The sequence below is a fragment of the Taudactylus pleione genome, unplaced genomic scaffold (assembly GCF_031769625.1).
Source record: "Taudactylus pleione unplaced genomic scaffold, aTauple2 ptg000016l, whole genome shotgun sequence".
Taxonomy (NCBI): domain Eukaryota; kingdom Metazoa; phylum Chordata; class Amphibia; order Anura; family Myobatrachidae; genus Taudactylus; species Taudactylus pleione.
The window spans coordinates 24,872,189-24,888,065 of NW_028284418.1; the positions used below are offsets into that span (position 1 = coordinate 24,872,189).

Below are 15,877 nucleotides of genomic sequence, written 5' to 3' on the forward strand. Positions count from 1 at the left end.
CAATGAAGCCATTGGGCACTCTGATACAGACATTAGGGAACTGGCAACAGAATAATTAGTAGAAAGCTGGGGGACATGGGGTATCAAAAATAGAGGAAGGGCAATAACCACAGCAGTGGAAGCTGCATGAGAGCCAGAGGGGGGTGGCGTGAACCGGAGAGGTACAACCAACACTGGAGGGGGCATGGCCGTGGGCCCGTGATGTGCCAGAGGGGAGGTGAGGGGAGGGGGGAAAATGCATGTTGTGGAGGGAAAACACTATGGTAAGTACCATAATAACTGACCAGGCTAGCAAGCATGGGTTTGAAGCCAGGATAAATTGGGAGCAGAGCAAAAGGCATAGCATTTGAAAGGAAAGCAGGGATCAAAACAGGGAGGGAAGGGACAGTATGAAACCAATGGAACCACAATTTGATGCAGAGCGGAAGCTGTAAAATAATAAACGGCAACCATATAAAATAAATGCTTGTTCAGAATATTTAAATAATATTTGCTGGTATGCATGTTACAGATGAACATCCATCTGATGGGAGCTTAAAGACTTTCTAACGCCTACTGTTTGTCTCAATGAGAAAAGCCAGTGACACCAGTAAGAGCCAATACTCTGCTTCTCCGTGTTTGTGCAGAGTAGGCTTACTGGCTCTGGTCGGTCTGCATCTCACATGTGTACGAAGCCTTAATATCATTTGGATGAGCTCATGGACATCTGACAGCATGTCTTTAGACAGGTAGAGTTGCCAATGTTCATGTAGTTGAGCGATGTTTTTTGCAACTATGTGAATTCCTAGAAACTCGTACGGCACATGCGTTACACAGAGTGTATGTACAAGGCGCACGGTATCAGAATGTTATGGAATGGTGATGGACGTTCCTGGGTGGCAACTGGGAGATGGTTATTAAAGCACGCAAAAATTGCCGTATTATGGGAATATCGTGGGCACGTCAGAGAAAAATGGCTGTGTACACAGACGCACAGACACATACATAGAAAACCATAGTCAGATGTAGAAACTGCACCTGCCATAGATCTGTTGCATGTATCGATGGTTTGACCAATGGTGGCGTCTAAGGACGCACCAACCGGTATCACTGCATGTACGGATTCTGAAAGTGGACATCACGTCTCATTCCTTGCACATTTGGCCACACAAATGTACTAAAGGGAAGGAGTTTATATTGACATGTGCATAAAGTCACAGATGGTATCTGCCAATAGAAGCCAATCGTTCCTTCTATAAAATATATATTTATCACCCAATGTTCTTTTCTTCTTCGGCATGGCATCTCGTTTCAAGTGATAAATAGAAAATATTTCAATATTTATTCATTTTCTTAATATTTTCTTTCTTAGTGGACCTGCTGCTATTTTAGAATATATGCAACTTATTTCTTCTGCTAATGTCTCAATATTTCAACACTAAATGCTTTCCTATTGCAGCTGTAAGTCATAGGAATTCAGTAGTTGTTAATAGAAATATGGAGGATTTATTTGAAGTGCATCTGCAGAAGCGATGATAATATCATTGAATCACTGAGCATTTTCTATTCATTGATTGTGTCTAGGATGGGGATATACTTGGTTTAGTGATTTTGATAATTAATTCTTAAACGCAGCAGACCAATATTAATTACCGAGTCCTTGTAGTGAAATGAAAATTCCAAATCTAATGTCAAATTTAATGTACTTGTTTTAAAACTAATTCTAAAGTCTACTGTGCAAGTAATAGTCTTAGGATTCCTCACATTATGCAGTCACACAGCAGAACTACTGCATTTCTCAGAACACGTCAGGCTGCCTCTTATACCGTACTTAAATAACAGTATGCAAGTAACAACGTTACCTTGGTTGAAATTTAAAGTCAAATACAATGACTGTCCCTTTCTATATTGAATTTATTGAATTGAAATTGTATATTCCAGAAAATATTTAATGCATCATAAAAAAAACAATTACCTAGAATTGGATTTCTTTTTAATACACAAGTCCACAGTCATTGTTAATGAGACTGAATAGAGTAGAGTTCAATATAGATTCACTGTGGTTCCAAACTAACTTTACCACTGTACGAATAACTTACATTTATAAGAATTTATCTAAAGTTCGAAACTAATATACATTTGCTCCCATTGGTTATATTGGTTGTATATTACTGGGTTGGCCTGATTTGCTGGGGCACAAGAGGTCCCACCCAATTTTAATAAGTATAAACTAATGTTGTTATCATAATAATGCTGTCATTATTTTGGTAAAGTCCCTTATTGTAAAGAATGCAATAGATGGTTCAGAATCACATCATTTAAGAGTATTGTGTAATGTTACTACTTGTCGTTATATATTACTTTTAGCATGTACTCAGGGGCGTAACTAGGTATTTAAAGGCCCCATAGCAAACATTTGTAAGGACCTCTATGTACCACCCAATGGTACCTTTGACAAGGAAGATGGGGTTCCTAAGCTCTGGCCCCATAGCAGCTGCACCCCTTGCACCTATGGTAGTTACGCCCATGCATGTACGGTCTAATGGGCAGGACCCTTCTTCCTTATGCTCCCCTTCACCACTATCCTTACTTCCAGTGCTAATCATCTCATCATCTCTTAGTGCCTTTTAGTGATTCTCACTCAGGACCGCGCGCAATACCGAAATTCACAGAAGTAAGGTGATTTTATGCTACTGCGCATGTGCAAAAATCCCTAAGTTTCAGTTTGGCGACCGATGATGGCATCTAAAGACTCAGGGCCTGATTCAGAGCCGCTCGTAAGCGGCCGCTCGTTCGCTCTGAGCGATGTTCACACAACTGCGCATGCGTATGGGTCATAATGCGCATACGCAAACAAGTTATTGCGGTCGGAAATCGAGCGCTCGCAAAACAGCGAGGGGCCGCTAATTTGATTGACAGAATGTACCGTTTGTGGGTGGTAACAGGGGAAGGTGTTTGAAAACGGGGGAGTGGAGATCTGAACGCAGGCGTGCCTAACGGTAAAAAGGGCGTTTAATGGCAGTGCATAATTAGTAAAGGAGCGTCATCGACCACGTCACTTGGTTGTCTTTTAGCCTGAACTGCTCGCAGTGATTGCGGTAGGAAAAACCTACCACAAGCACTGCGAGCAGTTCAGATGTCTTTCGATGTACCTGATTAATCAAATAAATAGCGGAGATGACGTGTGATGCGAACGGCAAAGGGGCGTCTTTACAAAATAGCGAGCGCATTTTTCGTTCGCTCGCTCAGACATAGAGGCGCCAACAAACCGCAATGAGCGAGCGCACAATTTAAATAGCCGGCCCCTTTTTTTGAACGACCGTCCGCATATAGCGTCCGGCTCTGAATCAGGCCCTCGGGCTGAATTACAGCATGATTGAATGCTCAAAGTGGGTGTCTTAGTCCTTACATATGGATGTACACCACAATTTCTCTGTGATCACAAGGTCCTGAGCAGACCACTGCCATACATGTGCGTTCATGGGTGGAGTCGGGGAGCTGGCCCAAAGTGCTCGCAAAAGGAAGCCAGACAGTGGACGTGTTATGGGACTTCCAGGGGTGTGTCTGTGTATAGCGGCTGCTTTCCCAAACGCAGATCCACAGTCTGAGAAACAATTTTTAGAGAAAAAGTTGATCTGGAATCTGCGAAGCACAGGATTTAGGGTGGGTACACACTATAGCTATATATCTGCAGATCGAGTGATTTGCAGATATATCTGCAGATGATGGTCATTCATACACACTGAAGGGGGCGGTAGGGGGTGTGGCCTAATCACAGAAGGTATGGCCACGCCCCCTTAAAAAATGCAGCACAGCGCTGCTCGCTAGGGAGGGGGTCACTGTGTGCCTCTCAGCCCAGCGCACACCCAATGGCATGATCGCTCCCCCCCTTTGGCATAGGAGACTGCTCTGACTGTTGCTTTTGAAGCCTAGGACAGTCTCCCAGTGCAGCCCAAAACACAGCAGCATGTGCTGGGCTGCTGTGACCTAAGAGGGAGGGGGAGCGGTCCCGGACCCTGGTAATTAGTACCCGCTTCCCCCCTTTCGGTGCCCCTGTGTACGGGCGATCGGCTGATCGCCCGTACACACTTGCCAATGGACAGATATGTCTGTAGACGTATCTGTTCATCGGCTGTGCAGCACAGCCAATGCGATATGTCAGTGAACGACGTAGTTCACAGACTTATCGTCTGTACACACTGGCCGACGGGGGCGCGATATATTGACCGATCAATTGAACGGCCAATATATCGGCCAGTGTCTACCCAGCATTACTGCATTGTGTGTCTGATGTTGCATCGATGATGGTGCTTTCTCAAGCCCAGGAATATCTGTACACAATGCAAACAGGGGAAGTGGGTGTAGCAACAGTTGCTCAGCCTGTCGCACATGACAGATGGGGAGTCTGTTTGTAGACATTAGCATTTTTTTGCACATAAATTGCAAGCGCGATTGGGAGCCTCCACAGTTTCCGGGAGAGTAGGCACGTATGCATTAGCTATCAGAGACCATCTTAGAAAATCGAATTCTCTCTGAGCTTGTTATATTGGTGAAGAGCACTGTTCTCATGCAGGAATATACAGACAGTGGTATTGATCGGAGCATGGCTTTATCTGTGAGTGACTTCTCCCATGTGAAGCTACTTACAGTACATACTGTAAATGTGGGATATGTATGGGAAATATCATTATCGGCCTCTAAATCTAGCTTATGCTCTTGAGTGGCATTCTGCAAAGCAGCTAAGTGTAGTTAAAAGTCCAAAATAGGTTCTTAACAGCAATAAGTTTGACCTATTTTTTGTGCCAAATGATTTATTGTAACATGTCTGCTAAATAGTCCATAGAAATGAATGCATAATCTGTAAGTATCAGCAAGCACATGTCACTCACTACCTAACAAAATATTACCCGTTTGCCTGAAAGAAAAGTCATATATACCCTTAGAAAGGATTGATTTCAAACTGTGGACTGTAGACTTTTGGTAAAAAGGACCACTTTGTTTGTCATTTTATCAATCTTTTCCAGATATTGTACTAAGGAGACAGATATTGTACTAAGGAGACATATTTAGTGTTCATTTTTAGTATGCATACATGGTTGAAACAAAAAAACCGTGCAGTACGTGTCTTCCTCCAGAGTGTCTGCGATTTGTACCATTACTAATATAATATGTGCCTGATTTACAGATTGAGGATACGTCCGAAATGCATGGTTACCACTGGGGTATACAGAGCAAATTTAGACACAGATAGGTGGAATTTCAGTAGGTATTTCTGGGTGATAACAGACTGGGTGACTAACCAGACGCTGACGTGTCACGGTTAGCGACTGCCACTTTTTCTGCTGTTGCACTGATTCGGTTGCCCATGTTTAGATAGACATCCTGCACCTCCATGGGGCTGGTGCAATATTCTATGGTGTGACGGCTGTGCAACCGATGTTGTCTTTTTACGCAAAGTGTCACAGCCAGTGGTTGTCTCTGTACAAATTCCATCTGCTGCAATATTAGCATAAAGGCACAGTCACGTTGCAAAAAAAGTCGTAGTCGCAACTGAATTAGGTTACACTTCCGAATCAGGTCCTATGTGCTGGGTTGGGTACAGGATGCCGGCGCTCGGAGTCCCCACGGTCAGAATCTCCCTACCCGTAACCCTCCCCCCCTAGTGCCTAAATCTAACCTCCCCCCACAGCCTAACCCTAACCCTCCCACTAGTGCCTACCCCTAACCACTAACCCCAGTACTTACCATCGGGATGCTGGTGCCAGGATACTGACAGGTGTTGGGATTCCGCCGCCATAATTCTAAGCGCCGGTATCCCATCTGTCGGGATTAGAACTACATCCCTATGTTCAGCACAGATTAGACTTTTGTCATAACACGTCAACCTGTGTGATCTCTGAAACACTGTTAAATCATTATTTTACATTTATTAATAATGTATATATTGTTTCTGATTGTTTTTTCCCTTAAATAGATTTAAGTGCACATATGCTTCATGTTGGAGTCTCAGGGCCTGATTCAGCAAGGAACGCAGTTGCGTATACACACTCAATTGGTCAATTAATTCGCACTGCGCATGTATCACAGCGCGAGTCAGATGCTGTGGTCAGAACTGCGTACATAGAGGCTACGCAGTAGTGATTGACAGGAAGTGCCATTTGTGGGTGGTGACAAGGGGGTGGCCGTGCAAACGCAGGCATGCCAGTGCATCTTTAAATTGTCCATTACCATTATATCTTGTGTCTCTCCCTACCTCCATTGCATATCTTCTTCCCTCAGTTTTCTCTACTCTCATTTTTTCTCTTGCTTTTTCTTATATTTCTTTCTCCCTTTCACCTTTTTCCTTTTCTTGTTTTTTTTTTTTTCTTTTCTGAATTTCACTCTTTTTCTCACTTTGGGCCTCATTTATCAACGAGTTTGATCTTTGCGTATGATAATGGTGCTCCAGCCAATCAGCTCCTGTCATCTGTTTGAAAAATGACAGTTGGGAGCTGATATGCTGGAGAACCATTTATCATGCATAATGACTTTATTCAATCCTTGTGAATGATAAAACATGTTGATAAATAATGCCGAATATTTGCTCTTTTTTCTCTTCTTGTCCTCCTTTTCTGTTTATACTATATCTTTCCCTTTCACTCTTTTTTTACTGTCTCTCAGTCTAAACCCACTGCTTTCTCACTGCAGCATTTAGAATCATTTAGACTTTCATACTGGCTACCATATGTCATGACATAGAATGCAAATTCTAAGGAAGAAATCTGCATGGGACAAAACTGTAGGTGGAATTTAAATAGGAATTAAAGATAAATTATTCCAGAGAAACAAGGAAGTCTTAGAGCAAGTTGTTTTTCAGTCTGCCCGTCATGATACTCACAAGCCGATAGTCTCTAACACATTCTTCCCCTGGGGGTCTCCTATGGTGACATCCAGGTTCCTGGACACCTGTATACTTGACTCATTAGGGATTCAGCCTGACAACACCTGGCTGGCCTGTGCCTCCATTCCTGCACTGCAATTATCTGTGATTCCACCAACTTTCTCACCTCTCTGCATTTTTTGAGCCTTCCTCTTGGAGAGCTGGGTCTTGCTCTCAATTACATAATGTACTACACTGAAGCCCTAGTCTCTGTCTTAGTACTTACAATAGCATACAAGACTGGCACTATCCTTGGCCCTTGATGTATCTATAGGCTACTGGGTAGAAAGGGCTCTATGGACATACCAAGAGTTCAAACACGAATGTAGTGGTTTGAGATAAAAGTTGTAGTCATTCTTGAAGTGTGGTCTAGGTTATGAGTCACAAAGAGTTTTCATGGACACTGGAGTAACTCTGCACTATTTACCCAGAGGCGGTTCAATTCATGTCAAATGACTCCAGAGTCCGCAGATAGATGTGTCATTCAAAGGTTTAAGTTTTATCAGACAAAAACAATAGACTTTTAAATACACTTATAATTACCACTGTTCTCTTATGTCTCTGGCTATATTTTGAGTTGCACATCTCTTAACAATTTGGATGACGTGACATCTGATGTGACCATGCCAAGCTAGACTTTCCTGACACTGTCACATCTGACGTGACAGTGTCAGATTGCCGACCAGTGGCTGCTGGAAGGTAATTTTCCATCAGTCGCTGGGCTCTGTACACACTGCTGGCCCCTTTGTTACCTTGACAACATCTCCTCAGTCTCCTCTCCCTACCCAGTCTCAGAGAGGTGAACCTAACAGGATCGCCCATCAGGGAGCTCAGGGCAGACAGGGCTCCATCCCACATTTGACACTGGCCACATTGATTCAGACTGGGATCAGCGAGCCTAACAGGATTGTCCACCAACCTGGGCTCTTTACAGCTACCATTCTCCCTGCAAATTTGCATATTTGGTATTAAACTTATACTAAATCTGGTTTATTAATTGATCATTATCACTTTGGGGGCATTTTAGAAAAAATATTAGCTTGTTATGTGGTTAAGGTACATTCAGCTTTAAATCTAGCATATACTGTAGACTCATCTGGTCTAAAAATGCAATCAACATTAACTTGGAGACATGTTCTTGGCCTAAAAGGTGAAATAAGTAAGTTACGGTTGGTTTGAGTCTTAATGCCCCTACTCTCTACAGTACTGAACTTACAAATGAATGTGTCTGACACATTTCACCAAGCACAAATTGGACATGGGTATAAGATACAGTAAACTTAAAACAAGGATGTGCAGTGCAACAAATTGCACTCCATGTACATTTTCTACTGGTACAAATGGATTTACTGTACATCCAACTCTTATTCAGCCTCAGTATGTTCATTATTTATACAGTACATGGCCAAGACCATTAAAAAACTGATTGTGGAGCTCAGAAAGTTGGAAACTTTATTTGGTAAATAATCCACGTTAACTATAGAAACAGATGTTGCTGACTATTGTTTTCACTGCTGTGTGGTTTATAGTTATAAAAGTTATAATCATAATCCTTTTTGACTTAAGCTCTTGGAGAGGATAAAAGAAAGGTTATGCTATTGTTATACTGTGATTGCTACAGAATAGCTGAAGATAAAATACCAATGTAAAAAAAAAAAAAACATTTTCATAGATTACAACAAAAAAGGAAAATGCTTCTCAGCTACCAAAGCCCTTTTTGTGACAAATAAATCTATGGTAAATAAATAAATCTTTTTTTATGTAATTACAAATCTTTTTTTCCAAAGCCAGTGTTTGAAATGAAAGGAGATTTAAAAAAACGTTGGTAGTGAAGTCAAGTGTTGTTTTGACATTTATAGTCTTACTTTATATGCATTTGTAGTAAGATAATATTGGTATAACATATGCGTTATTAGCGCTGCTCACCTTGGGTGACTTTTGTGTTTTTTTGTAACAGAACTTTCAGTGCAATGAAGCAATGTTTGAGGCAGTTGAGCAGCAGGACCTGGATGCTGTTCAGATTCTTCTGTACCAGTATACATCCGATGAACTGGACCTTAACACACCCAACAGTGAAGGATTGATGCCCTTGGATATTGCTATAATGACAAATAATGTGCCTATCGCCCGAACTCTGCTGAAAGCTGGAGCCAGGGAGAGCCCACACTGTAAGTAATGTGATTTTTTTTTGTGCCCTTGAAGTACACTGCCAGTGGATTGTTCTGACTGATAGCCATCTGTGCAATGTTCTGCACCAAAATCATGCAGAACGAAGATCATAATTTTGGTCAATGATATTCAATGTTTAACTATATATAATACAATGGACTGCTGATAAAAAAAAATGTTGTTATGACATTGGAATGTAATGACAGCAGGAACTCTGAACCCTCCTACCTGTGTCAGAGATGTACAGGGGAGAGTGAGGGGTGGTGATGGAGAGAAAAGAAGAGGTGGTGAGAGAGTGTGTGGATGGAGAAGAGAGAAAAGAAGTGGTACAGTAGGTGAGAGAGAGAGGAGGGAAGAAACTGTCGTAGACAGAGAGAGAGCGAGTCAGAGTGGGAGAGGAGCGAGATGGGTCTAAGCTAAATTTGATGCAATTTGTGACCTTTGAGTCCAAAGCTGACAAAGATTATGCATGAAGGTAGTAGTGTTACAGATCACCTGATGGATGTCATTTTGCAGTGTATTAGGAAAAATATCAATTAAAGCAGCCTGCTTAGTGCACATTTACTGTATTCTTATATACATGATACTGTACCTAATCTTATAAAGACCCCATGGCTACGTTTACAGATCAGCCACTGAGTAAAGTGGTGAGAATTCAGGGACAACCAGTGTATGGGTGAAGCAGTGACCACATTCATAGTGCATTTTTTCTGGATTCCTGTGGAGAGGGGCAAAGATGTCTTATAACCAGATTTAGTCCTAGATAGAATAAGTGTTTGTACAGGACACAAAATTTCCAAGATTATCAGCTGCTAGAGAATACACAGACTGACAAAGAATGTTCTTGTACAAATTTCCTGTACCATTGAACAGAAACTACAGATATGCGGTTTGGTTCTCCAGAAATCTGACACCACAGAAAATTTTGTGAATCCAGAAAGATCAAACTTGCAGTTCTAATCTCCAGAGGAGATCCGGATAAATCCGAGTCGCAGTTCTGATGGCGGAGACGGGATTCTGAAACTGATTGCTCCCGGCCTTGGGAACTTCATAGTGTCTCTCATTGAATCATTCAGGTGATAGACAGATTTCATTGGGACACTTGGTCCTGTTTTATTGCCTGAAGCAGCTCATTTATCCTGATAGGAGGGATACCAGATTATGTGGCATAGTTACTGTGGATGTACTATTTCTGCTAATCACCAACTGCATTTTAGCAAAATGGACCCACTAGATTTCTGCAACTTCATGGTCACATATCTTCATACTTGCTTACTCTCCCGGAATATCTGAAGTTTTGGGAGGTCTCCTGGACCTGGGAGAGTTGGCCAGCCTCCTGAATCCTGCCCACTCCTCAAAAAAGTGAGCAGTTGAGAACTTGAAGATGTGATTCATGGTGAATTACTTCATTGTGGCCCTACCCCCAACTGCGGAATAATTAATATATACATAAATCACATGCAGCACACACACGCACACACTGTATGCTACGCACGCACATATACTGTACACACGCCAAACAGACTCAGTGGAAACTGGTGAGTAATATAGATTATATACTTCTCTTTGTATGTTTAAGGTATTGAATATGAACCAGCTACAGTATAGGCAGCTTTTCTGTAAAATGAAGAGCCAGGAAATATACAGTATTTGAATGGATTTGCCCTTGAAAATGATAAGTGGCCGCATGTAGTATTTGAAGCACAGGACATGCAGTCCATAATATTTCTTCGTCAAGTGTAAGTTTCTGGTTTTTCAAACCCTAACACTGGATTACAGAGGGCAAACATATTATTTATGACTCTTGAAATATTCTTTTATGTTTCACAAAATGGCATTCAGAACAAAACCTGAACTATTCTATTGTGCTCTCGCTCTCGCCTGTGTGCTGTAATTTCCAGCCTTTCTTCATGCTGCACAAAGTTCTCCACAGCCCTGCTTCCTTCATTGACGTCCTCAGCTGGAAAAGGTAAATCTAACTGATAAGATTTCTGAATAAGTGCAAAATTGTTATTACTTTTTGTGCTCAAAAAAACACTTATTGTTAATCACAAACAAGATGGAATAAAACATAAGGATCATTTACAAAACAACCAAAATGTAGACCAACAGCACTTCCTTATTTACATAACTGCGCTAAGGGTTTTTTTTTCTGGAAAAATAGGTTCAGGAACCGTGTGTGAGCTACTGGGGGTGGAGCTATAGAAAAACAATTATAGGTATATTATAGTAAATATGCATTTATATTAGGGATGTGCAGGCTCAGATAGGTTCGAATTTTCCCGCCAAGTTCGGATTTTTCACGCGAAAACTCGGGTCTCAGAAAGAGGCAAAACGTCATCTTTCATGGACAAACATCATCTTCCATGGACTTTTGTCCAGGAATGATGATGTTTGTCCATGAAAGATGACGTTTTGCCTCTTTCTGAGACCCATTTTTTTGGCGGGAAAAATCTGAACTTGGCGGGAAAATTCGAACCTCTCCGAGCCTGCACATCCCTATTTTATATAGTATTTAGAAAAGACGGCACACAAAATGGCCTTTAAAATAAAACTTATCTTATGGAAAATAATAAATGAATTCAGCAGGTACAGTGTAATTCTGGAAGACAGGGGATGCCAGGCCACAGCATAAACTACACAACAGTATACTGTAGCTTGCACGAAGGATGTAGTTCCCAAAAGTAACCAGTAAAGCTGCATACACACACAACGATTTTGTTACCAACGATTTTATGAACGATTTTCTGTCAGATTATCTGTCAGATTTTTTGAAGTGTAATGAACGATTTTTTGAACTACAAACGATTTTTGTAACTTCCCTTAATGAAAGTCGCTCAGTTGGTCAGTCAGAATGAGCTACAAACTACAAACAGGAACACACATGAACGATAATCGTTCATCGTTATAACTCAGAAATTGAACGATTTTTTTCAACGATTGAACGATAACGACATCGTTATAGTTAAACCGTTCAAAAAATTGTTACGTGTGTATGCACCTTACGTAACACAGTTCAGCAGTATAGAGCAGAGTCACTGATAAGATAAATGCAGCAGGTTGAGGTTGGTAGTGCTTGCTCTCTATTAGGTATACAAGAGGCTTGTTTGAATACCACCAATTAAATAGTTTTAATTATAAAACACATGCATATATTTTAAAAAGCATTTAAACATTAAACATTGATGTTGCTTATAAAGCAACAAATTCTACACAATATATATAGACCTCTATTCATATACAAATCACAGGAACTTCAGGGATATGTAAAAAATATTTTCCTTATATCACTTGGATCCCAATTCTTATAAAAGCAACTGCTTTCTTGTAACACTTTAGTCTGCAACTTGGTTAATAAGTATCCATTCAGTGTACATGTGGCAATTTGTTGCCAAATTAGTCTTAAGGTGCATACACACGGAACGATATATCGTTACGATATGAACGATAACAATATCTTTCATTTCGTTGGTGGTACAGATCGTACCATGTGTATGCAGCTTTACAGATAAGCAGGCAAGCCAGTCACTGATTAGTAAGAAGTGTGTTTAATACAGTCCGTGAACACTGGCGTCCCAGCAGTTCACTAATGAGCTTGATGACTGTACCATTTAGAACTTAGGTTACCTCAGTCTTTTACACCCAGTTGCATGATGACGATCGGCACCCCAGAGATAACATAGCCACTCAGAGGTACGTGGTCCGGGTACTGCTTTCCTGCCAGGAGATGGCAGCTGGAGGCATAAACGGACTTCTCAGTGATAGTCAGCGGCTGCTATATCAGTAAATGCTGGAAGTTGGTCCAGGCAGCAAACAAGGCAGAGTAGGAGTCATAAGCAAGAGGCTCATCCAGGCAGCAGTCAAAGCAGGGTCAATTTCACAAGCTAAGAACAGAACACAGGCTGAGCAGGAACATTGAAGCATTGAATGGGAAAGCTAGTGTTTGAACACTATAACTGGAAAGGTACTAGTGCTACAGACTGCTGTTCCTAACAGATTACAATGGTGAATTCTACCAGGCATGTCAGACAAACTTTGTTACGACTAAGCAGAGTAAAAGTTCAGGGACGATATTATTTTTGTAGCAGACGGCCTCACTGGTGGCCTAGGCAGTTTCCTAAAGGTGCTTCTGGTAGTGCCAGCCCTATTAGATATCTTTACAATACTGATGCTCAAGATAACTAGGAGGAACAACAACAGATCACTTGTAGTTAATGATGATGACAAAGACAACTCTCATTCTGAGGAAGTTGTTAGTAAGGATGAAAGTTGTAGTCCCAATAATACCTTGTATAAAGAAGAAATTGTGTGTGTTCAATTCCCAGCCCATTTCATAATTAAATAACATTAAAAATGCTGTTTCTTGAAAAGAATATGGATAGTGCAATGAAAATAGGTAGAGTAATCCCTTGAGCTATAAACACTATTATTTGTTGAGAATGAGGGGAAGAGCAATTTGAGTCAGTTCAAGTCTATGACCCATATTCAATATGTTTCGCACCTGCAATACTTTTCTGACTGGTGAAACTTTTTCGCCGATCTCTGCTTTTTCGCTCCAAATTGAATACGGGCCTATGACTTAAATGGGCTGCAGTATTGGAACTGGCTCCATGTATGCTGCTGTGAGACAGTTTACTCCACCTTGCAGCAAGCATTGACCAGTTCAGGAAAGTTGGAGAACTCTTTAAAAACATACTGTATCAAATCCTGGGTGGTTCTCCAGTGACTCTCCTCTCTGAATGGTAAAATTCATAGAGCATTAGCCAAGGCTGCCTTTAAAAAATATGGGACCAACTCTTCTGAGACAATATTTCTATGTCAGTGTTCCACCAACCTCAGTCGTCAAGGCACACTAACAGGATATACCTGCCTGAGCACACATACTTAAATCAAAATAACTGATTTACTAAGTTACCTGTGCTTTAGTATGGCTAAACTTAAAACCTGTGCTGTGAGTGTGCCTTGAGGACCAAGGTTGGGAAAAAGTGTTCCATGCTGTTGGTGCTCTTCATGTCTTTGCTTGATAGCACTGCATTTGCCTCGTATGGTATGCAAGCTTTGTAGTAGTGGCTGTGCTATTCTCCGTCTTTAATAAGCTCGTTAAGGTATATGGCCACAGCTTCCTCCTCTATTATCGCACTCCCTCATTTCTTCCTCTCTCTCCATCAATGCCAAGCTCTCATCACTTGGCAGGCTCTGATGTAATAGTAGCAGTAGCGGAATTATGCAGCAGGATAGCACAGGATCGAGACTGTTTTATGCCCTTTTCCCGCTAAGTAGCAGGAAATATACTTGGTTAGAGTTAATACTTGTGTCAAGATGTTAAATGTGTTGCACAGTTCTTTGGTACTGGTGGCAGTTATTCCACATGTGGCACAGCTTAACCATGTCTGAGGTTTATTGAACCAGTAAGAATAATAAGTAGCATATGACAAAGGGATATTGTCGGTGTGTAAACAATAGTACTGATGCAGCCTGGAGTGTTAGGGTATTGCTGGGTTTTGAAGTGTGCTAGTTGTAAGGATGGTATGCGCCCTGGTGTGAGGTAGAACTATGCCCTTCTAATATAGTGGTGGTGATCAGGGCCAGCTCCAGGGATCAGAGCACACTGTGCTGGCTCTTAATAGGGCGCTGCGCGTGACCAAAAATGGGGGTGTGACCTAATTACCATAGGCCATGCCCCCCTATGTGACATTATTTGGAGGCGTACCATGCCTCACTAGCTGGGCTTCCCCCAGTCCTCTCCCAGCACTGAATGGATACCACGAGCATATGCGCAGCATCCAGTCAGACTCCGGGGTCCAGCACCGCTGCAGCTGCGTTGGTGGGGGTCCCCAACCTCCTGGTTTGACCACCCGCGGGCCACTTCGGCCCACGGGTGGAACTGAAATCGGGATGTTGGGGAGGGTGCGCCCTCTATGGGTGGTGCCCCTGTGCGACCGCACTGGTCGAACACCCCTAGAGCCGGCCCTGGTGGTGATACAGCATACTTCCAGGCTCCTAGTAGGCACTGCAGGGCTGCTGCCATAGGAGAGTCTCAGAGGTGCGTACAACGAAGAACATCAGGGAGGAAAGATTCTTGAACAAGGAGCCAGAGGTAAGGCCTCCTGCTGACCAGATCCTGGAGACCACATGCTCAGTTACCTTTTTGACACTATGTATGCAGGAGGGCTCCTCCATCCAACAGGAATGTGTAGCCTTTAACACACGAGGCATTATTGAACTGCCAGTAAATCCATGGTTATGTGTGTTTACATTTTTATAATATGGGTCAGAGTGCCCCTAGAAATGTGTTTTCCTACAGGAGTGCAACTGGAAGGTACAAATACATCTTATAAAAGTATGTAAAGAGACTTTAGGATAACTTTACTAAGCAGTGGCTTTTGCCAGCCGCTGCTTCTCAACGTATTTAAGGCCAAAATGTAAAAAGGCACTGATATTAGAAGAAAAGCATGGTGTGCTCTTTCAGCTGTCCAGAAATGCACAAAATCAAAGCAAAAAAACTTCAAAAATATTTTGTTCTTCCACCTTCTCTCTTATTTGTCTTCTTTTTATTTTTTTTAAACATTAGATTTTTGTTATTTGTCCTCTGCTCATTGTTTTTGATTCCTCTTTTAAGCATCATTTAGTACCAAGGTGCTGCTAAGCACAATTACCAACACAATTACAAATTTCAACACCAATACAGATTCTACTGTAAGTTCTGATTGATTGGCATTACCAACCAGTCTGATGGACAGGTGGGAGCCTTCCAACCAATCACAAGTCAGAGCAGGTTTGATAACAGGCCAGTGCATCTGTCATTATTGA

At 41.8% G+C, this 15,877-nt stretch overlaps 1 protein-coding gene across 1 annotated transcript in view; it reads left to right on the forward strand.

The window, feature by feature from the left end:
• Positions 1-15,877, forward strand: part of ANKFN1 (ankyrin repeat and fibronectin type III domain containing 1) — a 583,203-nt gene that overhangs the window by 32,681 nt on the left and 534,645 nt on the right. Inside the window, exon 3 of the mRNA XM_088473339.1 lies at positions 8,856-9,066. Within this exon, the coding sequence (XP_088329465.1) occupies positions 8,856-9,066 (211 nt within the window). The remainder of the gene's footprint in view (positions 1-8,855; positions 9,067-15,877) is intronic.